The sequence below is a fragment of the Populus trichocarpa genome, chromosome 12 (assembly GCF_000002775.5).
Source record: "Populus trichocarpa isolate Nisqually-1 chromosome 12, P.trichocarpa_v4.1, whole genome shotgun sequence".
In the NCBI taxonomy this organism is placed as follows: domain Eukaryota; kingdom Viridiplantae; phylum Streptophyta; class Magnoliopsida; order Malpighiales; family Salicaceae; genus Populus; species Populus trichocarpa.
This window is the reverse complement of record NC_037296.2, coordinates 12,399,698-12,426,935: the sequence shown is the minus strand read 5'-3', so window position 1 is coordinate 12,426,935 and position 27,238 is coordinate 12,399,698. Positions and strand designations below refer to the sequence as shown.

Sequence of the window (27,238 nt, the reverse complement as noted above, 5' to 3'; positions counted from 1 at the left end):
CATGAGAAGTACAGGAGTGTACAATTTAGAATATTAATAAATACTTCAGATTAATTACGAGGGTGTTTGATACCTTTTTTATTTTTTATGAAAGGAGAACCGTTTTTTGTCTATAGTTTTTTTAAAATGTTTTTTTTTTTTGTAAATGTATGTGAAAAAAACTAAACAAAATTTATTTAATTTAAAAAAATAAAAATATATATTATTTAAATTAAAAAAATTAATAATATGTCACATTTAGTTATGGTAGTAAAATTATGGCATCGTGTAACTGTGATATATACATGGTAGTTGTGATGGTGAAAGTACCAATATGATAATAGTCAATAAGATATTATTAATGATGATAATGATTATTGTAATACAAAATTTCTATAAATTAAAATCATTGGGATGGGAATAGTGGAAATCTATTAATTAATTGAGATATTATCTAATTAATAAATTAATAACTTATACATTAGTTAATAATTTATTAATTTATAAAGATATCTTTTCCCAAAACATTAAATTTAATATATGTATTGTGACCATAGGAATATTATCTAATCATCGAATTATGCTTATTATTATTCAATGTATTTATTTAATCAAAACAGGTTTATGAATGTTGTCATAACTCGATTTTGACTTCCCGTTTCAATTAAATTATCAAAAAAATATAAAAATATAAATTTTTTTAAAAACAATTCGATGTAATTCAGCCATTCATACCCATTTCATAATTTCAAACTATTTTTCACTTGTTAACGTCTTTTCAAAAAAGTCAAAATATAAGAAAGGAGAAAATTTTAAAATTTAAAAAGAAAAACCAGTGAGTGAAACACAACAAAACAAAAAAACTAGAGTACTGGAATTTGGTTATTTTCTCTCTAAGCAATTTGGGAGAAAATGACAAAAAAAAAAAAAAAAGTCAAAATCAACACCCTACGATAGGGTTGGGATGATTGAGTTGTAAAAAGTTTTTCCGATAAGTAATGGTTTGTCTTCAATATTGAAATTCGTATGTGTGTTTAGTTGTGTTATTTGCTCGTTTACATTGATGCTTGCTTATTGATTTGTTAATTTGTGTTGATATATGATGAAGAATTTTTTTTTTTTAAATAAAATAAAAATAAAAATAAAATAATAACAATAATAACATTAATGTGATTCTTTATTAACTGTTTCCTTCATTAGTTAATCAACCGGGAAGGTATTGTTTGATACTATAATTAAATATATACGTGATCAGGATATATCAACTTGAAAACAAGTTAAATAATAACTTAAATTTTAAAAATGTTAAATAATATCTTTCACAATTAATCTATATTATTAATGTTTATTATTAATTTTTTTTAGATTAATTTCTCATCAACTTATAATTTATTTAAATTATATTAATTAAACAAAAAACAATCAACATTATTTCTCAATATGAATGGAGGACGGACTTCTTGCCAAGAAATTTTTTTTTTTTGTTTTTTTTTTTGCTGGAGGCTTTTAGCTTGGTGGTTGACGTCGCATGCTTAAATTTGAAGAAGGGTAAAACGGCAATGGAGGAATATCTAAGTAAGAAATGAAAACAACATAAAATATATAAAATTAGCTGAAGCTAGCCCGAATGGACCAATAACTAAAATACTTGATCCTTGGCTATATATTAATCATAACGTTGAAGGCTATTTTTTGAAGAATGATATTAATGATGATGAAAGACTTCTTCCCCGGTAGGTCTGCGACTAATCTGTTCTTCACCAAATTTATGTTAAATGTTATCATCATACTCCATTATATTGGTTCTAGCTACTGAAGTTTTACACACTATGGCCCACTGATAGATTGAGTAATTTGTTAAAATGAATAAAAGATTACGTAATTAAATACCCTAACACAAGGATCATTGGTGACTTATTATTATTATCATTATCCGGTGGACAAAATTAACCTTCTTTCAAATTTGTTATATATAAAAAACACGTTAGAAAAACTTGTATATTAAATTTTTTTAAAAAAAAATCGACCCAAAGTAGAGTATAAGTTAAATAGCTAGTCATTAACTATATATGTTATGTACACTCAAATTATGTATGGAAATTAAAAAAGAAAAAAGAAAAAGAGGGAGTTTATTCGGTGATTCCATGATATAAAATAAACTCTTGTAAATAAATAAATGTTCAACCAATCATTGAGTAAATTGGTGAGATAATTTCTATTAATAAGGAGATTGTTGGATGTTTGTTTTAATTAATATGATATAAATAAATTATAGGTAAATAAAAAATTAATCTAAAAAAACTCTTGGTTTTCTTACTCAAGAAACCTTGGTTTTTCTATATTTAATTCTTAATTTATAATGGCTAATTAAATGTTAATAATGGTGAGAATTAATTCTTTAACTTTTAACTTCCAAAATTTACTATGAAAAGAGAGGGGATGAAGATTTTTACACATTTTCTTACCTTAATTTTAGTGTTTTTCTAACTTAATTATATGCTTAATATGCATGCTAATTAAAATTCTATTATTATTTTTTGTGTAGAGATTATGTTTGTCATTAATTATATTTTTACATATTTATAGTTTTAAAAATGTATAAACTTATATATATATATATATATATATATAAAAACCCTCTAAGAGATTGAAATAGCTTTTATTGTGAGATGTTGATATCACAGTAATTAGTCAAATGAGAAAGTGAGGTTCCCCCTGTATTTTCACAAATCTTTGATAGCATGTTCTCAAAGCAGGTAGAGAATTCTGGATTGATTAATTTAGAATTCTTGGAATTAATATGTCTTAAGAAATGGTTAGATTAATTATTCATGATTGGGTATTTTGTTTTCATTCATTTCTTAATTTCCCTTTTTTTTCGAGAATGAAATGGAAAATTCGTGATTTATGACTATCCAAAACTTGATTTGATAACACAAGACAAAAAACGTACCCAAAATTTCAAAGAGGTGGGCAATAATGGTTGATTATGCAAAAGCCATGAAATGGTATTTGTATAATTGGGATAGGAGGAATCATCAGGACGGGACTTTGTTGCCTCTGATTCATAACAGGAGGCCATCTGGATGACAATGCGATTTGACTCTGATTTGACAGACTTTTGTATTTTGCTTAAATGATAAGATAGCAATTTAGATAATCTATCAAGTGCTCACATTGGACTCTTTATAGATTGTTTATATAATCCACCCGCAAGCTACATGCCCCTTTCTGGACAAGAAAATTATTGGCCTAACACTCACTAAATTAAGGAGGTAATTTTCGTAATCATCTAGTAGGTGGTTCAGTGGTAAAATTTTAAAATTAAGAAGTTTACTTTCTCTATAGTTTCAAGTTCGAGCCCTGTGGTTGCTAATATGATAGTCACTGAAGGATTACATGGTCGTTAACTTCAGCGCCCGTGGGATTAGTCGATGTGCGCGTAAGCTGGACCGGACATTCACGTTAATAAAAAAAAAAGATAATTTTCGTATCAATACTTCTTTTATGTGAAAGAATTATTTTAATTTAATAATTTAAGTTATTAAGTGATTTTCAAGATATAATTAATATTATTCTCTAATACATCCTCTCAAGTAAAAATCATTTGACTTTCAAACTTTCATTAGCTTAACACTATCTTGTGTTTATTTTTTATTAAATAAATAAGGATGTTGAGATTCGAATTCGTGACCGCTTGGTTATCAAAGCTCTAATATTATGTCAAATAACCAGTTCAACTCAAAAGTTTAAGCTGTTAAGTGATATCCAAGATATGATTTATATTATTCTCTAACATACTCCCTCAAGTGGAAGCTTTTTGAACTTAAAACTTGTACAAACATATATTATTTTGTGTTTAATTTTAATTAAATAAAATAAAAATGATGAGATTCGAACTCATAAGCTTGATTATCAAGGTTATGATATCATTTTTTTTTATATTCTCTTACAAGATTAAAATATTCATGGTTAAAATATTCTTACCTTTACTATAAAAGAGGATAAGAATAGCATTTGGCTCACGTTAATTATTACTGCTTGAGAATTTAAAAGAAAAACACTACTATTTATTTCCCCTAATTAGTTCAGTAAACCAAAGTAACTTCTTTGAGGAATGCACTTGCTGTTCGCGCAAACTGTCCAAAAAATCAAAGACAGTCCCGGAAGAAGACATGACAAAGTAGTTAATTATCTATGTGTGATTAACGCAGGAATGGACGTAATTATGGCTAGATCAATTGGTGAAATATTCCATCCCTTTGTTGGAAAGACGAAGTCACTGATATTTTTTTTAATTAATATAAATATTTAAATTATTTTATATACATCTCGACTAATTATACACACTGATATTTAATTATACGTTGGACTGGATGTTGTAACATGCAGTCTCAGTTTCCTTTTCTGATTTATCTTTATACAAACTGCCATAAAATTGTCAAATAACAACAGGATGAGTGATATAAAAATCTGTCAATCATATTTCTAGTAATAGTATCAACAGAATAATTTCATCAGCAAATCCGATGAAATTATTAAAAAACTAGAAATATTTGTTTGTAATTCCTCAATAAAATAACATGTTGTTATCTACTGATAGTTAGCTCGTCGGTGATCCATTAACACCTATTGTTATCACCGACGCGAATACATCGTAAGCCTATGCATTAGCATTTAAATCATTGATTGAATTGCTAATGGGTTTGAAATTCCTGACAAGAAATTCGTCGGTCGTTTTTATACCGATGAAAATATAGCATTTTCGGATTATTTTGTCTTTGTTCATCAATTCTGATGGTGACGTATCCAGTTGCAAAATAAGGTTGCGCCACCGGTCTAACGAGAGGCCTTGCTGCTACCGAAATCACTCACGGTGATGAATTAAAATATCTCCCAGTCCTGGAACCGAACAGTGATGATTTGGAATAAACCAAAACTGCCTAAGAATGGTGTACGTTCATGAGTTAGGAGACAATAAAAAACAATGGGCTGCTGACTATTCACAATAGAGGAGGGAAGACCTTGCTTGTCTAGCTAAACTAGATAATAGTAAGTCTATAAAAGTTTAAAGCATAAAAAACTTTTATTTAAGAGGAATATTAAAAAGTAATATAAAAATATTCTTAGTGCTTCACTTGTTAGTTAAGTTTCTAAGTTGATGATTATTTAACTTAGCATTAAAGTATTAATGGTCAAACAAGTTTGAACGATATTTTCATGGTGTGTGTATATCAATATATGTTGATATGTTTACCTAAATTTCTTTTAAGCAAGTTAGTGATTGTTTGCACTTTTTTTTTTTTTAGTATGTGTTCCGTATTGTGGTGTATGATGCTTTTCAATTGAAAATACATCAAAATATATATATATATATATATATATATATATATATATACCTAAAAAGTATTATTTTAATGTTTTTTTAAACGAAAAATAATTTGAGCAGCACTTTGAAAAAGTATGTTTTGATGCAAAAACAAAAATTCACTAAGTTTATGAGTATAAGTATGGATTCCAACTTGAATTTTCTAATAAAGAAATACCTTTTAGGATTCAAATATAGTCGAGTTAAGTACTACAGATACAATATTAAAAAGAGAGAGGGAGGTCAATCAGTTGGTCCTTATCTAAATGTACTCAGGATTTTAAGAGAGACCTCACTGAATTTGGCCTTTTCAATTCCTCCCGATCCGTATAATGAAATCGAATTGAGTACCCTATCTTTCCCGGTAGCACATACACAAATAGAATTCTTATTTTTACGATACAAAATGACTTTAATTTCTTTGATAAAATCCTTTTAATCGGAAAAGTCTCTTCTTTTTTGGCTTCGATTTTGTGTAACCTCAATTATTTGAAACAATCTATCTCATTCAAATTGTACACTGAAGTTTTGATATATTATATGGATCCCATTCCTAATTCAATCAAGTAAAGAGTATATTAATAAAATAAAAATCAAATAAGGACTCTGCCTCTCTTAGAGAGAGAGGGAATGAATAATCTTTTTTAAGGGTTTATGCTGAAGAAAAAACAAACTCTAAAAAAAAAAGTGAATTTGGTAGAATATTTGATTTTTTTTATACTGTACTAGGACTTATCTTTATCACGCTTTTTTTTTTTTTTATTTTCCAATCCAATAAGATTAGATCATTCAAAAAAGGAGTTTAGAACATAACTCCCCCTTTCCCATTTCGCTTCTATTGTTTGTTTGGGTTTGTTTTTGTTTGTAACTTATGTAAGTTTAAAGATGATTAGATGATACTTAGTCAGATGATTGTACAAGGAAGGAGATAGTTTTATAGAAAAGCAAGAATGGAAAAGAATGATAAATAAAGTAACAAGGTATGGAAATTTTCGATTGGATCAGGAATCCATTTTTGGATTTGGTATAAATAAATGATCTTTCTATGTTATATTATTCAATTCTCGACGATAAATCGATTTGAGAGTTCAGATATTGTTATTCATGATATTGATCTGATTCGATATCATCGAGATGGAATTCATCCCATTGAATTTAGAGGCGAAAGATTTCTCATCTCTTATGGGATTAAATCCTGAATTATTGTGAAGTATAGAAAAACAAAACGATGAGATTATGGAAGTAAATATTCTTGCATTTATTGCTACTGCACTGTTCATTCTAGTTCCTACTGCTTTTTTACTTATAATATATGTAAAAATTGTTAGTCAAAGTGATTAATTTGAATGAAACTTGACTTCTTAGTTCTTATCAATATCAAGAATTAACAAAATAAAATGAAAAGAATTCTAATTTTACGTTTTAGCTTAAATGAGCGAATTAGAATCAGCAGGATTCTATGAGATCCGATAGTATGGTAGAAAGTAATATATTTACTACCATACTATCTACTCACCTTGTATGTTAAATAAACAAAAAGTTATGAACAACATGCTCACCATTTGGACTTAGCCCAAATAGGTTGTTTTCCTTGCGGGCTCGAATCTTTAGAACTTAACACTTGCATACACTATAAGGCATAGTCATGTTAAAATATCTCAGTCTAGTTATTTTGGTTTTTTGCAACAAGATGACTTATCTCATCATATCCTGAAAATATTTTTTGATATTTTTTATTCTTGAATGGAAAATAAAATATGTTTATTTATCTCTTGTATCTCGAGAATATATATATGTATACATATATATATATGTATATATATATATATATATGTATATATATATATATATATGACAATGTAAAAGATCAAACAACTACTCACAGAATTAATGGAAAAACCACACTATTTCATTATAATGTTGAGTAGAATATATACAAGAGAAAAGTCTGCTTTCGGCAGTGAATTGTATCTCGAGAATATATATATATACATATATGTATATATATATATATACATACATACATATATGTATATATATATATATATATACATATATGTATATATATGACAATGTAAAAGATCAAACAACTACTCACAGAATTAATGGAAAAACCACACTATTTCATTATAATGTTGAGTAGAATATATACAAGAGAAAAGTCTGCTTTCGGCAGTGAATACATATGAATATTTGCTATAATTCTGGCAGAATAATATCTGCAGTAAATGGAACGATTTGTAACAGTTGGAATGCTAAGCTTTGGTGAGAATCTGTTGCTTGATTTTGGCAGAGTTGATGCAGGTTTCCTTAATACGCCCCCGCAAGATAGGACTCCCATCAGTGAGGCCAATCTTGGATCGGAGAAACACGGTACGTTGCCGAGATAACGGTTTGGTTAGCAGGTCTGCAAGTTGATCCTGGGTGTGAACATGTTTGACATGAAGAGACCCCTTCTGAACTAAGTCTCGCACAAAGTGCAGATCAATCTGAATATGCTTCATTCTGGAGTGATGAACCGAATTAAAACTGAGGTGAGTAGCACTAAGATTGTCACATAGCAGAGAAGGTGGCGCTTTGAGTGGAAAGCCAAGTTCACTGAGAAGACTAAGCAGCCACATTGTTTCAGATGCTATATTGGCTAAGGATCGGTATTCAGCCTCTGTAGATGAACGTGCAACAGCACGTTGTTTTTTTGAACTCCAGGAAATGGGATTGTGTCCCAAAAAGCTGATATAGACGGAGGTGGAGGTGCGATCATCGACGTTACCAGCCTAGTCCGCATCAGAGTATGTTGTAAGATGCCAGGTAGTAGCCTTTTGGATGTGAATCCCATGGAAGATAGTCTGCTGCAGATACCGAAAAAGGCGTTTAACTGTTGTCCAGTGTGTAGTAATTGGCTTGTGCATGAATTGAGATAACTTGTTGACAGCAACGGAAATATCAGGACGGGTGAGGGAGAGATATTGAAGACTCCCAAGGACTCGTCGAAATTCAGTGCTATCAACAGAGGCAGTGCCATCATCCAGTTTTAAAGATATACTAGGAGATAGGGGGTAGAGACATCCTTGGCACCAGCCATGCTGGTTTTGGACAACAAGTCACATACATATTTATGTTGGCACAAGAATAAACCTGCACAGGTGGAGACAACTTCCACGCCTAGAAAATAGTTAAGAGGACCCATATCTTTCAACAAAAATTGATCACCAAGCTGCTTAATAAGAGACTGCACAAAGCTGGAATCATTTCCAGTAAGCACAAGATCATCCACATATACCAACATATAACACATAACAGAGCCACGGTGATAAATAAACAAGGAGGAATCAGACTTGGAATTATGAAAGCCAAGTTGAATAAGAGCATGCTTGAGCGTTGATTACCATGCCCGAGGGGCTTGTTTAAGCCCATAGATAACTTTACGCAGCTTACATACATGATGAGGGTTCGTCTGATCCTTGAACCCTGGAGGTTGACTCATATAGACAGTTTCAGTAAGCTGACCATGCAGGAAGGCATTGTTAACATCCATTTGCCTCAAAATCCAACCTTGCATGACAGCAACAGTGAGCACAGACCAAATGGTTGCAGGTTTTACAACAGGACTAAATGTTTCCTTATAATCAATCCCAGGACGTTGGTGAAAGCCTTTGGCAACAAGTCGAGCTTTGAATCGATCGATTGTGCCATTGGCTGTCCGTTTGACACGAAAAACCCACTTACAACTGACGGGCCTGCAACCAGCTGGGGGTGGAACTAAGTCCCAAGTGCCATGTCTCATAAAAGCAGTAAGCTCATCAGACATGGCTTCACACCAATTTGGCATGGACAAAGCCTGGGTAACACATGTTAGTTCGAGACTTTGAGGGAGAGGATGTCTGGTGACAGAATTGATTTGTTTGGATTTGAAGATGTTATTTAGGGATCGGGTAGTCATGGAGTGTGTCCGATTTGATGGTGGTGGTATTATGGTTGTGGGAATTGAGGGAGACATAGTATGGGATGAAAGAGACACTTGTGAGGTTGGGTGATTTTGCGATGAAGCAGGGGAGGGTAAAGGGGCAGGCTCACAGGTTTGCTCAATTGCACATGGGTTCGACAGTGATGAAATAGAAAAATTATTTGAAGAGTGTAAAGGAACTAGAGAATGAGAGGAAGAGGGGTTACCTGGAGGAGATGATCCCACAACGATGGCAGATTCTGAAAACACTGGTGAAGCAGAGGATGCGGGCGGGGCAGCACACAGAGGGGAGGACACAGACGAAGACGAATGAGAGCCAAAAAAGGCTAAGGTTTGTTGCTCATCAAAGAGGACATGCCTGGAGAGATAGATTCTATTTGATGTGGGTTCTAGACAACGGTAAGCATTTTGGGTTAAAGAATACCCGATGAAAACACATGGAGTGGATTTGGGCTGAATTTTATGCGTGTTATAGGGTTTGAGTAGGGGATAACAAATACACCCAAAAGATTTTAATTTAAGATAGTTTGGTTTTTGGCCAAAAAGGCTTTCAAATGGTGATTTGTTTTGTAGGAGAGGAGTAGGTTGACGATTAATGAGATACGTGGCAGTATGAAAAGCATGTGGCCAATATGAGAGAGGAAGATTGGCATCGTGTAGTAGAGTGAGACCAGTTTCAACTAGATGGCGATGCCGACGTTCAGAAACGCCATTTTGTTGGGGTGTGTGAGGGGCAGTGGTATAGTGACTAATCCTATGAAGAGAGAGAAAAGGTTTGAGACTTGTGTACTCGCCACCATTGTCAGAGTAAAGACTTTTAATTTGTGATTGAAACCGTTTCTCAACAAGTTATTTGAATTGAGGAAAGATGCTCTTAACACAAGATTTTGCATTAATGGGATAGAACCACATATATTTTGTGTAATGGTCAATGAAAATTAAATAGTAATGAGAACCATCTAGACCAACACAATGGGCAGGTCCCCACATATCAGTATAAATAATATAAAGGGGAGCATGACTCTGAAAACTGGTAGACCAAAAAGGAAGTTGATGGGCTTTATTGATAGAACATGATGAACATAGAGAGTTCATTTTATTGTGCGCTATAGGAAGAGAAAAACGATGGACAAGATTTCTGACAATTTTAAAGGACGGATGACCGAGACGTTTGTGCCACTTGTCAAATGAGGTTCGTTCATGCACATTTGCAACAATTTTAGAGTTGGAGCCCACCAGTGAGTTCAGAAAATGATAAACACCGCTTTCACATGCTCCTCTTAGTAATGTCGCCCTCGTAGTCTGATCCTTCACAAGAAAATAAAAGGGGTGAAACTCAAGAAAAACATTATTTTGAGAGGTGAAGTAATGAACAAAAATTAAATTTTTGCAAATATTAGGAACGCAAAGAGTGTCACGAAGTATAAATGTCCGTTTTGGTGATTTTAGAGTCAAGGAACCAATATGGGAGACTGTCAAACCTGACCCATCACCAATAACAACTTCATCAATGCCATCATACTCAGAGTGAATAGATAAATTCTTCAAGTCACCAGTAATGTTATAGGAAGCGGCAGAATCAAGAAGCCATTTCTGACCTGCTGGTTGAGAGGCAGATGTGCAGTTGGCTGTTACTTCTGATCGATGAAGTTGTGGGTAAGACTTAGCTGTATGGCCCATGTGGTCACAAAATTGGCATTTTGGTTGGTAACGCCTTTGAGGGTACCTGGTTGTGGAAGGCCTCCGGTTGTCTCTGAATGGGCCTTGAGGAATTTTACTGAAATTTTGAGAACGAGTGTGCCCATTTGGTTTTTAAGAGCCCTTTGGATAAGACCTACTATAAGAGCCATTGTGCTGTCGGTGATGGTGAGAATAATTTGCAGAGGCAACAAGCTGCTGGGTTGAAGATTCCAGACGCCGCAGGTAGCTATCATGCCCCACAAGAATGTCATGAAGCTCTTTGAAAGTCAGAGATGTTTCCCATGCCCGAATCGGGGCTGAAATCAGCACCCAGTCCATTAAGAATGTAAAGGGTAATATCATCATCGGAGATTGGATGATCGATGAGTGCAATCTCATCGGCAAGGGCTTTCACAGCCTGCGGATCAGTATGAATGAAGCGATGTCCTCGCTGAATCAAGGTAAGTTCTTCCTTGAGTTGCATGGCATGAGTTCTGGATTTACTGGCATACATGTGATGAAGTTTTTTCCAAGCCTCATGGAATTTTTGGAACTGGCGATGAGAGGGGTAATGGTGGGTGAGGTAGAAGCTAGAATAGCGCTCAGGATTAATTTATCCTGACGAACCCAGTGAGTTTTGTTCAACTCAATGAGAGAAGTGCCAGCTGGGGAGGGACATTGGGAAACGCCATGAACGTAGTCAAGAAGATTATATCCAATGAGGAGGGCTTCAAATTGTGCTCTCCATTGAGGAAAGGTGGACGACATCAGTTTCTCATTGATTTGTGTTGTGATGGTGAGAACAATGAGTGTATTTTCGGTGGAGGAGATGGGGTGAGTATTTGGGTGGGTTTCAGTTGTTTGATCTGCAGAGGCTGACATTTTTAGAGAAGGATCTGTTTGTTTATGAGAGAATTTGGCTCTGATACCATAAAAGATCAAACAACTGCTCACAGAATTAATGGAAAAACCACATTATTTCATTATAATGTTGAGTAGAATATATACAAGAGAAAAGTTTGCTTTCGTAGTGAATACATATGGACATTTGCTATAATTCTGGCAGAATAATATCTGCAGTAAATGGAAAGATTTGCATATAGATATTTGTTATAATTCTGGCAGAATTGTATCTGCAGTAAATGGATAGATATTTGTTATAATTCTGGCAGAATTGTATCTGCAATAAATGGAAAGATTTGTAACAGTTGGAATGCTAAGCTTTGGTGAGAATCTGTTGCTTGATTTTGGCAGAGTTGATGCAGGTTTCCTTAATACAATGATCATTCATCAAGCCACGTGGCAATGACATGTTACACATATGCTGCCTAGATAAAACACATCCTCTCGGCGTATGACATCTGACCGAACATGTTAGGGATGTTACCTAGCTACCTATGCATGCTGCAGCCAGGACTCATGATATAGGAACAAAATGTTTCCTCTTTCACATGATGTGTTAAGTCATGAGTTCTGTAACCTTTTGTTGTAGTCAAATAGTTTTATATATATATATATATATATATATATATATATATATATATATATATATATTTGTGTGTGTGTGTGTGTGTGTGTGTGTGTGAATCAGCAGACATTGTGGCGGTGGCTCTGCTGATTGAAGGGTCGTGAGCTTGGTGGTATGGGTTCCATTTGAGCCACCGGAAAGCATATGATCACAAATGTGAAGCTCCCACAAACAACTTTCATGTTCTTCCAAAATCTGAAAAGTAGATTATATGATCTATCTAGTGGCTGAAAAACACAAGAAGAGAGAATCGATGAACTCATCATGGGACAGATTGGGCTTCGGTTTTGGGACAAGAGGCCAACTGGAAGGTACATGTATATTTTATGAAAGTACATTACATTGGTTGTACGACATATGTCTGCTTTGCCTATATTTTCCAGTCACTCACGAACAAACAAAGATTTAAAACTTTCTACCTATGCCTAGGACGTGTTAATTTGTTATTCGAAAGTAATCCTGTTTTTGAGTGTTTTTTAATAGTATTTTTTATATAAAATATTATTAAAAAATACCCACATTATAATCCCAAACGTACAATGCATGGAACAAGTTGAAACAAACCCATCCAAATTTTATGATCATATCGTATGAAAGAATGGCTCCACAGAAGATATCAAGCATCAATCATGCCCAGAAAAAGCTTAACATATAATGGTAAGATTATTTGATGGGCAATGCATGTGATGGCGTCTTGTGGATCCCATTTTTTGGGCCAACTTTTACACATAGCATCTTAGTGGGCATCAACCCTCTCATCGCCTCATATAGTCTCAACATACTTTATCACAATAGAAAGATTATACAAGATGTGACACTTTCATGCTGGCCACCATTGGCAAAGAGCCTATTGGGACAAGGAGAGTGTATTATAGCATGGTACCATAGGATTTGTTGACGGACCCTTCAGTGGCTCCATAATTTAGTAATTAAGAAGGCAATTTTATTGGAGGAAGGTAACTAAGTATATGCATAATAAGGTCTTTATAGTGCATTTATTAGCTAGGATGTAATCTATATTAAGAATTCAGTGTTATACGGATTTAAGTTATACTGAACTTTATTTCATATGATTGGGTGGAAAGTGTTGTCAGAAGGCATATTGAGATCCAATCATGAGCATCATTCCCTCTGGTACTTGCCATGCACTTGAATTGGGTTGCTTCCATGGCTAAATATTAATCCTCTGAAACCAATTTAATGCCAGTCTCATGTCTCTACAATTAGTTTTGTGACTGAGGTTGAGGATGATGTCCATTGATGAGGTACTCGTAAGGTCTTTCCTAGGCTGTTAGGCATAGAAGATTGAGCTTGCGTAACTGGAACACTGTAAAATAGGAAACACTAATAGTGAAGAAAGAAGTTTCAAAGAGATCATGTCATGTGTGCTTGCAAAACAAAACTGAGAAAGGAAGAAGATGAAGCTTTCTTGTAAAAAAGCTGATTAGTAACCTTAAGGTTCAGGAATAAGCTCTATTCGTGTAAGCCTCATGACTCATTATGGATCTGAGCCCATGTCTATACATGCCTTATTTAGAGTACAAGGACATGGGCAATGTGATGGGGATGTAAATTCTGAGCCCATCATCCATGTAGCAATGCCTAAAAATAGTTGGGATTTAAAGTAAGGCGTGGAAAATAAAATTGCGATGAATTCTAGGCAAGGAAGAGCCACCAGGCAATGGTATGGTACAGTTCTAGGCTTTCAGCAAGGTTGCTGCTACACAATGTTTTTATTCTTTTATTTTTTTGAGGATTTCTTACATAATGTTTTATTTTTGCACAATGTTTTGTTTTTATTCTTACAAGCTGATATGGTTGTGGAATTTGTGTTTAGTTTGAAGGTTCAAAAGTGTTCATTCCAATACCATTGGTTCAGACAAGCACGTTCTGATATCCGGATCCTTTATTCAGCCATTGTTAACACTAAATTCTCGATAATTTACTCCCTGCAGCTCAATTGTATGGGCGGGAACAGCATATAATGTGAGTGCAATGGTTCAAAGCTCATACAAGGAGCTCTGAGTTAAGACAATAGACACGTCCATTTTAACATTAACCCATCTCCCACATATGTTTCTGGGCTGGACCTGTCCATGTTAGAGAAATAGCTAAGCTTGGACAATTAGCAAGGGGACCATAGCATTACCATTTACCATACCAAGAGGATAGTGATCGTGAACTAAATTCCCTTAATCCAACTGAATGTAGACATGGATTATTACAAGTATACCTGAAGCATGAGATGGTCAGCCAAGTTTGGATAAAACTGGATGGATTGATTGATTGATTTGTCTTTACTCCCAGCCAAAATGCACTCAACGATACATACCAATCCGTGCTAGTGATTTTCAGCCCTCAATTTGTTCTGTTGCCAGGCTTGGATTTTCATGCTAGAAAATGGACAATAACACTAACTTATCGTACTCTTGTCATCTTAATTTCTTATTTAGCATGGATATACATGGGCTGACCACAACAACAATGATATATATTATATCTGATATCTCATTGTTTTCTTTTTAACCTTTAAATGGACATAAATTGTAATGGATACTCACTTGGGACTTTGTCCTTACAGAGCAAGAAAGCTGTATTTATCTGCTGTTTTTTTCTTTGAGTTCCAAGGCCAACCCTTAAGAAAAAAAGAGCATTTGTTTCTCATAAACCTGTGTATACATGCAGTCACACAGTGAAAAAGCAAAGCACCCCATTAGTCACAAAAGAAACACAGATGCCTGAAATAGCCGGTCTCCTGCTTCAAGCCCTAAAGTAAGGCTTTTTAGGCTATGTTTCTGTTAGCTGCCAAGAAAAGCCATAAACTTCTCCCAAGGAAAAAAAAAAAACACACATACACACACTCCTAACAGATAAAAGTTTGAAAGGACCTCTCGTTTCTGCAAACAATGCATCAATCCAACCCCTATAGGTCCCATTCCTATATTCCCTCTCTTGGGACTCGGGAAAATTAAACAAAAAGTCCTCGTCCTTGACATTAAATTAAATATCTTTCCTTTCCGCCAGAGAGACAAAGAAGAGGAGAAGAAGAGTGAGTCTTTATGGTAAGCCAAGAAAATGAAGGTTAAGAAAAAAGGCAAAGTGCACCCACCTCCACCACCATCATCCAAATCTCCAGATAAAGATCCCGACACAGTGTTAAAGCTACTGCCAGTGACTATTCTAGCTTTAGCCCTCTCTCTTCCTAACCAAGATCGTGAGGTTTTGGCTTACTTGATAGCAAGGTCCATTTTTATCACCACCACAACAAACCCATCTTCACTTGTCACTCAACATCCTAAAAACAAATGCCAAACCAAGACCGCCCCTACCACTGCCAACAAGAATGGCAAATATTGTGGCCAGGAGGTTCCTCTTTTTCAATGTGGGTGTTTTGATTGCTACACTAGGTTTTGGTATAGATGGGACTCATCTCCAAACAGAGATTTTATCCACCAAGTTATTGAAGCATTTGATGAGCATTTGGTGCAGAATATTGAGTGTCCAAAGAAACACAAGAGACGCAAGAAGAAAGGTAAGGTCTTGATGATGGGCCATTTTGAATCTGATAATACACCTGAGAAATCAGTGCCTGAAGCTGAATGTGAAGTGATGGTAGTGCAAGAAAATCTTGAAAGTGGAGAGATTGAGGTTGTGTCCGGAGAGGAGACAGTGGGGTGTGGGGAGCTGACTGGGAACCTGGAAATGGAGGTGATGACAGTACATTCTTCAGGGAACAATAATAACCACAAGGGCCTGGCTAGGAAGGTTTTACCGGCTATAGTGGGTTTACTGAACTCTCGTTTATGGAGTAATCTATGGAGTCGGGGCATGTAAGAAGCATATATATGTTTTACTTTTAGTTTAGGGTTTAGGGAAAAAATGTTGCATTTGCATGTTGGAAACCTTTAATGTTTTCTTGCAGCAACAGGGAGGGGTTAATATTTTGGGGAAAGTCTTTGATTTTCATATGGCATATAGACATGGTGATGGAAGTGAAGAACAATGGATGAATGTTGTGGCTTCGATGGTCTAATTATTTTGCATTATTAATTAGAGGGTATGATCACGTTGATTTAGAGTACTGTCTTGATTGTTTCCTGCTCAATCCATATGCAAATCTTTAGACTTTTGTTCGGTCGGTGCTTTATAATTAGTAACAGTGATGTTTTTAATTGCTGTGATTTGTCAAACTTTGTTGACAAAATTAATGAAGACCCAAGTAAGCACATCTCTCTGGGGATATGGAATTTACACTCTGGAAGGGGCCAGTCCCATGTCATTTCACGGGTTTGGATTTTTTTGCTAAAAAGATTTCGAGATTTCGAGGGATTCTTTTCAAGATTAGCACTGCAATTGCAAAATTTTAGAAGAAATAATATTGTTTGAAAAATATGAAATAATATATTTTAATATTATCATGCAATTTAGGCATTTTAGTAATATAATTGAGGTTACTTTTCAAAGTAATTTTTACTTAAAAAATTATTAAAATAATATTATTTTTATTTTTTTAAAATTATTTTTGATATCAGCCTATTAAAATGATCTAAAAATATCAAAAAAAAATATTAATTTGAAACAAAGCAAATAATAAAAAAATTTCAATTTTTTTCAAAAGCGTTTTTGAAACGAAAAAACAAACAGGACAGATAAATAACTTTAATGAAGTATGATATTATTAAAATAATATGTTTATGAACGTGATATTATTAAATTTCATTATCTTACTAAATTTTTTTTATTTTTTTATTTACGTGGAGTGTCTAAACTAGCTTACGTGTATCAACTAATTCTCACATACTCTAAAATTAACAAACAGTAAACCTCTGGTAGGCATTATTTTTTTGTTTTTTTATCTTTGTGTTACTTTGTCATTTCCTTTTTATTTTTTCTGTTCTAATTGCACGATTTATGATAGGATCAAGATCGGATCTTTACTGCAATCTATCAAAGGAGAGATTATGGTACTGGAAATTATAGAGTATTTTTAACTTTCCATAAAAAGACTAAAGGAATGTTATTTTATGACATTTTTCGTACTGGTGGCACGTTTGGTAGAGGTGATTTTGCAAATGTGTTTGTTCTTGTCATTCTTTTTCAAATGCCTTCGAAATACTTTTGATATGATATGATAGTGTGAAGAATTATTAATTTGATATATTTTTCAATTCAAATATATTTTAAAAATTATTTTAATGCAGTTCCAATATATTAACAAATACATCGTAACTCGACTATTGTTACCTTGGCTATAGGAACAAAAGGTAAAAAGGATTAGCAATTGAGGAGACGGATCCGTAGCATAGTTTTGAAATTCGATTTAGTTTAGCATGAGGAGTTGATCTGGAATTGAAATCAGACTGAGTTTAAAAAAAATATAAAAAAAATCATGATTCAGGGTGATTCAGTTGACTAAATAACCCGACAAGACCCGATCAAAAATCTAGTTGTAATTTGTTGATTTTTACCAAATCAATGTCGTTTTGAATTTTTTTTTTAAAAAATTAACCCAAATAAACTAATCAAAACTCATAACCCGGGCCAACCAACAAGTCTGGTTTTAACACTCTACTCCGTGGTGCCCACGACTCTAGTTAATTGCAGAGAATACGGTTAAAATTGTTTTTTTAAAATTAAAAAAATATTTAAAATTAATATATTTTCAAAAAACTTTAATGTGTTATGTCAAAAAAAAATTTAAAAAAATTAAAAATTATTTTAATATAATTCAAATAAAAAATTTGAATATCCATGGCGGTTGGGTGCTGCCAAACGACGTCATGCATGCTTGCCCAATAGGGCATCAGAGGAGAGTTGGGTCTTGATAGAGCATGGAAAGGATGCGGGCCACAAGGCCATTGACAACTTCTATGGGCTTCACCCTACTGCCTTTGAGCCTTTGTTTTTATGTGTTTATTTGCCTTGCCTATATTAAAATATCCTTGTTCGTAATCACTCTTTTATGTGGGTCAGTAAAATTGTGCACTGGGTTTCCTGCTGTGGGTTAATTCAAACTATCTTCAATCGTAGTGTTTGATAGAGTGATTGTATTTATTTTTTAAAGTGTTTTTTATATTAAAATATATTAAAATAATATTTTTTTTATTTTTTAAAAATTATTTTTGAGATCGGCGTATCAAAACGATCTAAAACACATAAAAAAAATTAAATTTTTAAAAAACATAATTTACACTACATTTCCGAACACAATTTTATAGTTTTGGAGAGATTTTCTCAAAAGGATCGATCATGGTGTGTTTTCTCTTATACTGTTTTAGCTGTTAAGATATATGTTTCTACCATTTTATTTTTATTTTATATCAAGGTGCATTCCCCCTTTATCATTACTCAATTTGCAAAGGATGAGAGAGAGAGAAGAAAAAAAAGGTGAGGTCAATATTTATGGTTAATTTTTAAATGTGTTATAATTAATTATAGTGTCTTCAGGCTACGTATTCGATTTATTTTTTTTACTATAAGAACTAATCTTATAATTTTATAATTGAACTAATTACTTCGTAATTGTATGAGTTATGATTAATTAATAAAATACAGGTGTTGTTCAAAGTAAGTTGTTATCTTAAGAAAGAAAATAATACTATTTACTTTGTGAGTTAATTATTACATGTTTATAAACCACTAAGTTGTACTATAAATAATATCTTTATAAATTCTAGATTCGATTATATATAGCCTTCTTTGAAAAATCAATTTCTAATTAATTTGCAAAAATTCAAGTACTTGTACTTCATATATTGCAAATTAATCTTGTGTTATTTTCTTTTATAAACATGAAAGAATTATAGTTACAGATTAAACCCATCCGATTATAAATTAAAAGACTAAACCCAAATCAATTAAATTTTTTTTTAAAAAAGACATTATATCAAATAATCCTTGAATGTTCATGTACCCTCTTTGTGAATAATAAATTAAAAGTAACCATCTAGTAGATTGATCAATGATAAGAGTTTGGGACTAAGAGATTTGCTTCTCCTATGATCTCAAGTTCGAGTTCTGTGGTTACTAATATGATGGCCACTGGAGACTTACATGGTCGTAACTTTAGGATCCATAGGATTAGTCGATGTATATACATGTACGCTGGCCCGGACACCTACGTTAATAAAATAATAATAATAATAATAATAAATTAAAAGTCTCCCTTTAGTACGTAGTCTTGAGGTGGTCACGGGAAATCTAACATTGTTAAACGTGTAATGGCACGGTCCAAAACGCTCTCTTGATGATAGCCCTTGCTCAGTTTCAGTCACGTTATTTGGAAGGGATTTGAAGAAGAAGCAGGAAGAGAAATTACAGCGGCGTGAAGTTCATGAGTTATAATAATGCAATATCAAGATTTTCTTTTTTGAACAACGAATTCTTCTTGTTGTTTTATGCAGCCTTTACTCTTGTTTGTAGAATGAGAAATGTAGGTTTAATGTGCGCAAAATTCACATGGATCATTATGCCATGCACAACACCTTGTGTGATCAAGGGTGTGGATGGGTTAAATGGAGTTTAAGTCTCAATAGTATTTGAATTTATTTATATTTTTATTATATATATATATATATATATATATGACTAAAATATTAAATAAATAGATTTTTAAACTAAAGTTAAAATTATATGACCACAAAAATAAAAAGATAAAAGAAAGTAGGTGGTTAAAGAGAACTTTTTTTTATCAAATTTGAGATTTGTCGTATGATTTTTTTTAATTTTATTAATGTTGAATTTTTATAAACTTTAATAAATTGATACATAGTTAATGCTACAATTAAAAAAAAATAAGGATAAAAATGAAATAAAAAATCAAGTTACTATAAATTACTATTATGCTTTACCTAAACTTTTAGTATAATTTGTAATTGTAATATCCTCATATTATATTTAAAAAATTGCACCTAGATAAAAAGTTCTAAAAGATAGTAATAAAGAAACAATAATAAAAATAATAAAAATAAAAAAGGGATTTATGGTAGCGATTCATTGCACACTAATTTCGCATAAATAAGATATAAAAAGAACAAATTCCAACCAAATCGCAAGTAATAAATAAATAACATCCACTAAAAAAAGTTTTTATTCATAACAAATCCAAATCCATCGGGTTTGGAAGAAACACATGATATTCATTCAACGTTCATTGCATAATAAATAAAATACATAAAAAAAACAAAGAAAAAACTCACAAGCAACAAAGAGTCTCTTCTCTCAGTAGAAAGAGGTTGTCCAAAAATGTCTTTCCCTTCCCTTAACAGTTAACTCACTCCCTCCTCGTTTTGTTCAAACCTCAAACTCCACGCTCCTTCTTCTCCTTTCCATCCCTTATAAGAACAAACTCCAACACTCAAAACGCCAACAACACACACTCAAGACATCAAGAATCCCCTCAAAACACACTAATGGCTCAACCATCATCCCATGTAACAGCACCTCTGAAAGATGAGCTTGATATTGTTATCCCAACTATAAGAAACTTAGATTTCTTGGAGCAGTGGAGACCTTTCTTTCAGCCTTACCATCTTATTATTGTCCAGGATGGGGATCCTAGCAAGAACATCCTGGTCCCTGATGGCTTTGATTGTGAGCTTTATAACAGGAATGATGTAAATCGGGTGCTAGGTCCTAAATCTAGTTGTATCTCCTTCAAGGATTCTGCTTGTCGTTGCTTTGGTTTCTTGGTTTCCAAGAAGAAGTATATCTTCACCATCGATGATGATTGCTTTGTAAGGGTTTTTTTTTTTTCATTTTAGAGTCTAAGGAGTGAGATTTTTTATGACAAGTCAACTTGGAGTGGGATCGAGAGGGCCCCGCATTGAAATTGATATGCTATTTGTTTTTGTTTTTACTTTTTAAACTGTGTTGGTATATATTTTAAAAGTTATTGGTTTACTTTTTTTTAGTGTTTTTTTTTTATTAATATATATATATATATATATATATATATTATTTTAATATATTTTTAATTAAAAAATACTTTTCAGAATTTGTTTTGGTTTTGTTATCTTTTTATTTATTTTTATTTTTTTAAGAAAATCTTGCTGCTTTGATTGAAGGTCGGTAAGGATCCAAGTGGGAAGGAGATCAATGCATTGGCTCAGCATATACAGAATTTGCTGACACCATCTACGCCATTTTTCTTCAACACTCTTTATGATCCGTTTAGAGAAGGTGTTGATTTTGTGAGAGGATACCCTTTTAGCCTGAGAGGAGGTGTGCCTACTGCTATCTCGCATGGACTTTGGCTAAACATTCCTGATTATGATGCCCCAACTCAGCTTGTCAAGCCTCTCGAACGTAACACCAGGTTAACTCTGCACCAATAGGATATTGGACACTGCTTCTTGGTCTTGGCTGTGATTTGTCTTGCTTGTAAATTGAACTCAATCTTGTTTGCATTGTTTCATTTTTGTTCAAAATATCAAAAGAAGTGTACTTTGGGCTCAATGTTTGTCTAATTGTATTCTAAATTTAGCTCACACAGGTATGTGGATGCTGTTTTGACAATCCCAAAAGGCACCCTGTTCCCAATGTGTGGAATGAACCTTGCTTTTGACAGGGAATTGATTGGCCCTGCAATGTACTTTGGTCTCATGGGTGACGGCCAACCCATTGGGAGATATGATGATATGTGGGCTGGCTGGTGTGCCAAGGTAATATCTCGATCACTTTTCATCTGTTTTGCTACCAATTTGCCTATAGGATTTAACGGTGAAAAAAATACTCCTGGCTGACAGCGTTCTGTTAATGACTTATCGACTGCATGAGACATGAGTAGACTATTTTGATTGCCATGAAAATGCAACTGGTGCTTCGTTTAGTTTCTGTAGATCTTGATGTTTAAATCTACGTTAATGGCTTAAGGGCTAAAAGTAATCGTACAAAGTTGCGAACTTCTTCTATGAGCTTGTAATGGATTACTTCTGCCTGGATTGGAATCAGAATTTGACCGCCATTTCTTGTGCTAATTCTCATTTGATTGATAAAAGCAGAAGCAAGTCTGTCTTGCTTTTGCCGTGGCTGCTGTTTAGAAAGCGTGGAAAATAGAGAATAAGAATAAAGAAAGAGATCAAGCTTTTGAATGTAGAGATTCCAAATTAGTTAATGTCATTGTTTTCTTATGATATTTATATATTAAATAAGTATGATGATGACAACATCTTATTACTATTTTAGAAAAAATTATGATAGCCTTGGAAAAGAGATATATTTAAAAAATTAATTTATTTTGTGTATTATTTATAAGAAAATATTTTTTAATTTTTAATTCATTTCCAAGAAAATACATAGAGAATAAATAAATAATTTTTAAAATAAAAAGGTATTAATAATTAATTAGTTTTATTATATATATAAAAAATAATTGATTTTGGATTATATGTGTGGACGTAACACTTTGATTTATGTTTTGAAATTAGATGGTAATTATGAATAGGTTTTTGTGATATTTAGAATTGTGTATTTTTTTAATTAATTATTTTTTATAATATTTTATCTTTTTAATGGAACAATAAAAAACTACCGAATGTGTTGGTGCGCGTCAACCACCATATTATATTTATGAATTTGTTGCAAGTCATGAAAATTGTAGTTCTTGTAGGATGAAATTTATACATGATAGAATTGTAAATAATTTAATGAAATAATAAAAATATTTTATATAAAGTATTATTTATTTCATGATGTAATAGCTGTAGTTAAATGTATAATATTTCAATTAAAAACGATCAATATTAATATATATGTTTTTTAGTTATTTTATAATCTCAATTTAAAAAGCATTCTTAACCAAACACATTATATTATTTTTTGTTCAACCTTAATTTTAATCAAACATATATTTTTCTAAACCAACTTCAATTAAAAATACTTTTTATAAAATTATTTTTTTCAAACCACAACCACAACAATTACCACAATACTAAACATACTAAAAGAGACGGAGACGCACGTTGGAATACAGTGGGTATTTTTTTATCTTCTTGATGCTCCAAATGATAGGCATACACAGACCCCTTTCAATGTGTGTGGATTTCAGGTAATCTGTGATCATCTGAGTCTCGGGGTGAAGACAGGACTGCCATACATCTGGCATAGCAAGGCGAGCAATCCATTCGTGAATTTGAAGAAGGAATACAAGGGCATATACTGGCAGGAAGACATCATCCCATTCTTCCAATCTGTTGTCCTTCCAAAAGATTGCACGACCGTGCAGCAATGCTACCTTGAGCTTTCCAAATTGGTCAAGGAAAAGCTTAGCCCTGTTGATCCTTACTTCAATAAACTTGGTGATGCCATGGTTACTTGGATTGAAGCCTGGGACTTGCTCAACTCACCTGCACAAGAAGCTGCAGCTCCGGTCGATGGCGTTAAGAAAAACTGAGCTCTCTTTAGCCTTCAAAGACCGCTTTTCATTTCTTTCACTGCTCTAGTTGTATGTGATTTCCTTTACCCTGTTCCATTTTGCCCTGCTTACTTGGTGTCGCGCTTTGGATCTCTATGATCTAGAACAGAGCATCAACCATTAATAATTTAGTTCAGGCAGGCTATATACAATCTCGTTCTAAGAACCCATAACATAAAAAGAAAAAAAAACATATGCTTTATTTAATATGGAAAACTTCGAAATGACTTCCATTGCAGAGCTTTTAAGCTTTATAGTACCACTAAATTGATCTAAAAGCATTTTAACAAAAATTACACGAGTTTTAACAGGGCGATGGTGAGGGAACAGAAGTTTCAAGTGTCAGTACGTGTTTTCCTTGTTGTGCAGTAGATAGTAGTATAACTGTTTCAAGATACATATCATCAGAGCAAGCAACAGGGAAATATATATTCGGTTTGCAAAGACACTTGAATGGCAAGCATCACTCTATCAACATAGAACCCAAAAATCTACATCCAACCCCCTCTGATTTACTCTGCAATTAATTGTTTTTGAGAGAAAAGAAAGATGAGTACTTTTTTATTTGAAATTACTGTAGCGAACTAAAGAGTCTCCCATCTAATTTGTTTTTGTCTATTTTTTAAAATTTAAATTCTGATTGAAATTTAAATCAATACCCTCAAAAGAAAAAAAAATTAATATAGAAATTGATTTAATCTCTGAAGTGGAATTCAATTTCAAAAGTTTTAAACAGCTTATTAGTGTTTGAGAGTGTAGAAACTTATAAGAGTGTAGAAACTTCTGTATTTCATTTAAAAAAACATTAAATTAATGTTTTTAAATGATTTTGATATATTAATGTTTAATATAAAGAAAAATCTAAAAAAATTATTTAAAAATATTTTTATATAAAAAATACTTTTTAAAAATCACACCAGATCATAATAGCAGAGAAACAGTAAATGATGTAAGCGATGATTCAAATCTACCTGTCAATAGTGTCATTATCATGTCATTTTGGACAGGAATTTTAAGATGGCATTGGTTTATTATATCGGGTTTGATGATCCATTTAGTGAACCAAAAATATATGTTAGCTTGTTTGAATCGTGTATGACAATTTCAATGAGTTGGTTTAATAGTCAAGGAGGGATGCTTCCTCCATAATGTATTTTTTAAATCGGTTATAATGGAAATTTATCTTCAATGTTAAAAACTCATGCTAAACTTGGGTTGGTTTGATAAATAGACCCGAGAAACTTGAATCCTGTTCAAATTTTTAATTAAATCAAATATAATATTAATTTTTTTTAAAAAATTGATTATCTCAGTTAAATTTGGCCCGATTAACATAAAAAAAATTATTTTAATGAAAATGGTTTACCTAGTGACCCGTAAATCAATCAAGTTACCTGGGAAATATTTTAATGAATGAGTCATATGTTGGAAATTTTAGTCCTTTTACGTGGGAGATCGACTGCAAATGTCAAAATTTTTGAAACCTCAGATAAAGTATAAGTTGGGTGTTTGAAAATATAGATATGATTATTTTTTAAAGTATTTTTTATTTGAAAAATATTAAAATAATATTTTTTTATTTTTAAAAAATTATTTTTGATATTAGCGTATCAAAATATTTGAAAATATTAAAAAAATATTAATTTAAAATAAAAAAATAATTTTTTTTAATTTTTTTTTTAAAAAATACAAGTTAGGGCTGTTTAGGAGTATGGTTTGATTATTTTTTAAAATATTTTTTATTTAATAAAATATTAAAAAATATTTTTAATATCGGTATATAAAAATAATCTAAATATATTAAAAAATATTAATTAAAAATTAAAAAAAATAATTTTTTTTTAAAATATTTTTAAAACACAGTAAAATAGAGGTTAGGTGTCTCGACCATGCTTTTTATTCACTGTGAACTGATGGTGGCGGCCCTAGAGGCCCTATGATTTGTAGGGTGCTGATGTGGCGTCAGTGTCCTATCCTTATCAGACGGTATTCCAAATTGCAGATAATTCCATTGTTGTGTGCTGCCTAACTTCCATGATGGCCGGCATCATCAAGGTGGTGTCTACTAATAAGCACTAGGAGGATTTTATGCTCCTTAATTTTTCAAAGTTAATGCTATGTTAATTCCATATGGGCGCATGCAATAACTTGAGAATTGCGTGTGAAGGTATATATATATAAACAAAAATACAAAAATCCTACAATTTAAGCTATACCTGAATCGGTAGATTTTTATTATTATTATTTAAGTGTGTTTGAAATTAAGATTAAACTTGTTTTTTTATTAAAATTTAAATTTTTTTGCTTCAAATTATTTTTTAGTGTTTTTAAATCGTTTTGATGTATTGATATCAAAATTAATTTTAAAAAATAAAAAATATATATTATTTTGATATATTTTCAAGTAAAAAACACTTTAAAAAATAATTTTTATCACACTCTTAAACACCCTATTAGTCTAGGCTTGAATAGCTAGACTTGTTCATCGTTAGAGTCAAACCCGAACGCCTAGCCATTATGGTCTTGCAGGCCAGAATTATATGACATCACTCTCATCCTCAAATAGGCTGCCCACCTTGTCTTTTAGACTTTAATGTAGTACCTTTATCAAGCACGAATCTCAGTATATTTTCTAGTTTTGAGATATCAGAATGACATCGTGTACCACCCACTTATATTTACTAATTTTTCTTTGCAGAGTAGAGATATCTCCTTTCTTGCTAATAGTTATTTCCTACCCACAAAAGGCACTACAAACAATAACGAGCATCCTCTATACCAATAGTACAATAATCAATAACTCTATACTTCACGCATCACATAAAACTTGTAATTCCATTAAATATGAGGTACATGCAACACCACGTTTCACGAGGTAAATTTATGTGACCAAGATCTATAATACCTCATGTCACCGAGTAAACATTCAAGCGATGCAAGTTCATTTAAGAACTCCATACTAATTCATTCAATCACACTCCACTAGCAATTTTCTTTTTATTTTTCTTTTTTGTTCATTATTTCTCATCCTATATTTATTAAGTGCTAGAAAATCTTTTATTTTCAGAGAGCACTTGTTTTGCATAAACAACCAAGTTTAGAGACAAAGCCAATATTTAAGCTCATACATCTCAACCCAATATGCAGTCATAGAAAACCAATCCAATCCTAAAGTTTTTAGGACTTCATTAATGTGTGATTGTAGTTTTTCTTAATGTTGTAATTTATTCTTGAATCCACTAAAAAGCTAGAAGTCTCAAGAAACCCTCTTATATTAACAACTTACATTTTAGAGCACGTGTGCGA

The 27,238-nt window shown here is 32.4% G+C and overlaps 2 protein-coding genes across 3 annotated transcripts; both read left to right on the top strand.

Annotated features, from left to right (window-relative positions):
- The first annotated feature begins 15,594 nt into the window (after positions 1–15,594).
- On the top strand, positions 15,595–16,529 carry LOC7454576 (uncharacterized). Its single transcript, XM_002318713.1, has 2 exons — positions 15,595–16,349; positions 16,442–16,529. The coding sequence occupies exons 1-2, from the start codon at positions 15,595–15,597 to the stop codon at positions 16,527–16,529; spliced, it is 843 nt and encodes a 280-aa protein (XP_002318749.1).
- A 4,207-nt stretch (positions 16,530–20,736) lies between these two features.
- Positions 20,737–24,098, top strand: LOC7454575 (UDP-arabinopyranose mutase 1). Of its 2 annotated transcripts, none has more exons than XM_024582839.2 (4): positions 20,737–21,254; positions 21,585–21,835; positions 22,004–22,181; positions 23,567–24,098. In XM_024582839.2, exons 1-4 carry the CDS (start codon positions 20,931–20,933, stop codon positions 23,909–23,911), a joined length of 1,098 nt encoding a protein of 365 aa, XP_024438607.1. In that variant the 5' UTR covers positions 20,737–20,930; the 3' UTR covers positions 23,912–24,098. The 2 variants fall into 2 exon arrangements, with proteins under 2 accessions (XP_024438607.1, XP_002318748.1); XM_002318712.4 differs by having other exon boundaries at positions 20,742–21,254; positions 22,013–22,181.
- The last annotated feature ends 3,140 nt before the right edge of the window (positions 24,099–27,238 follow it).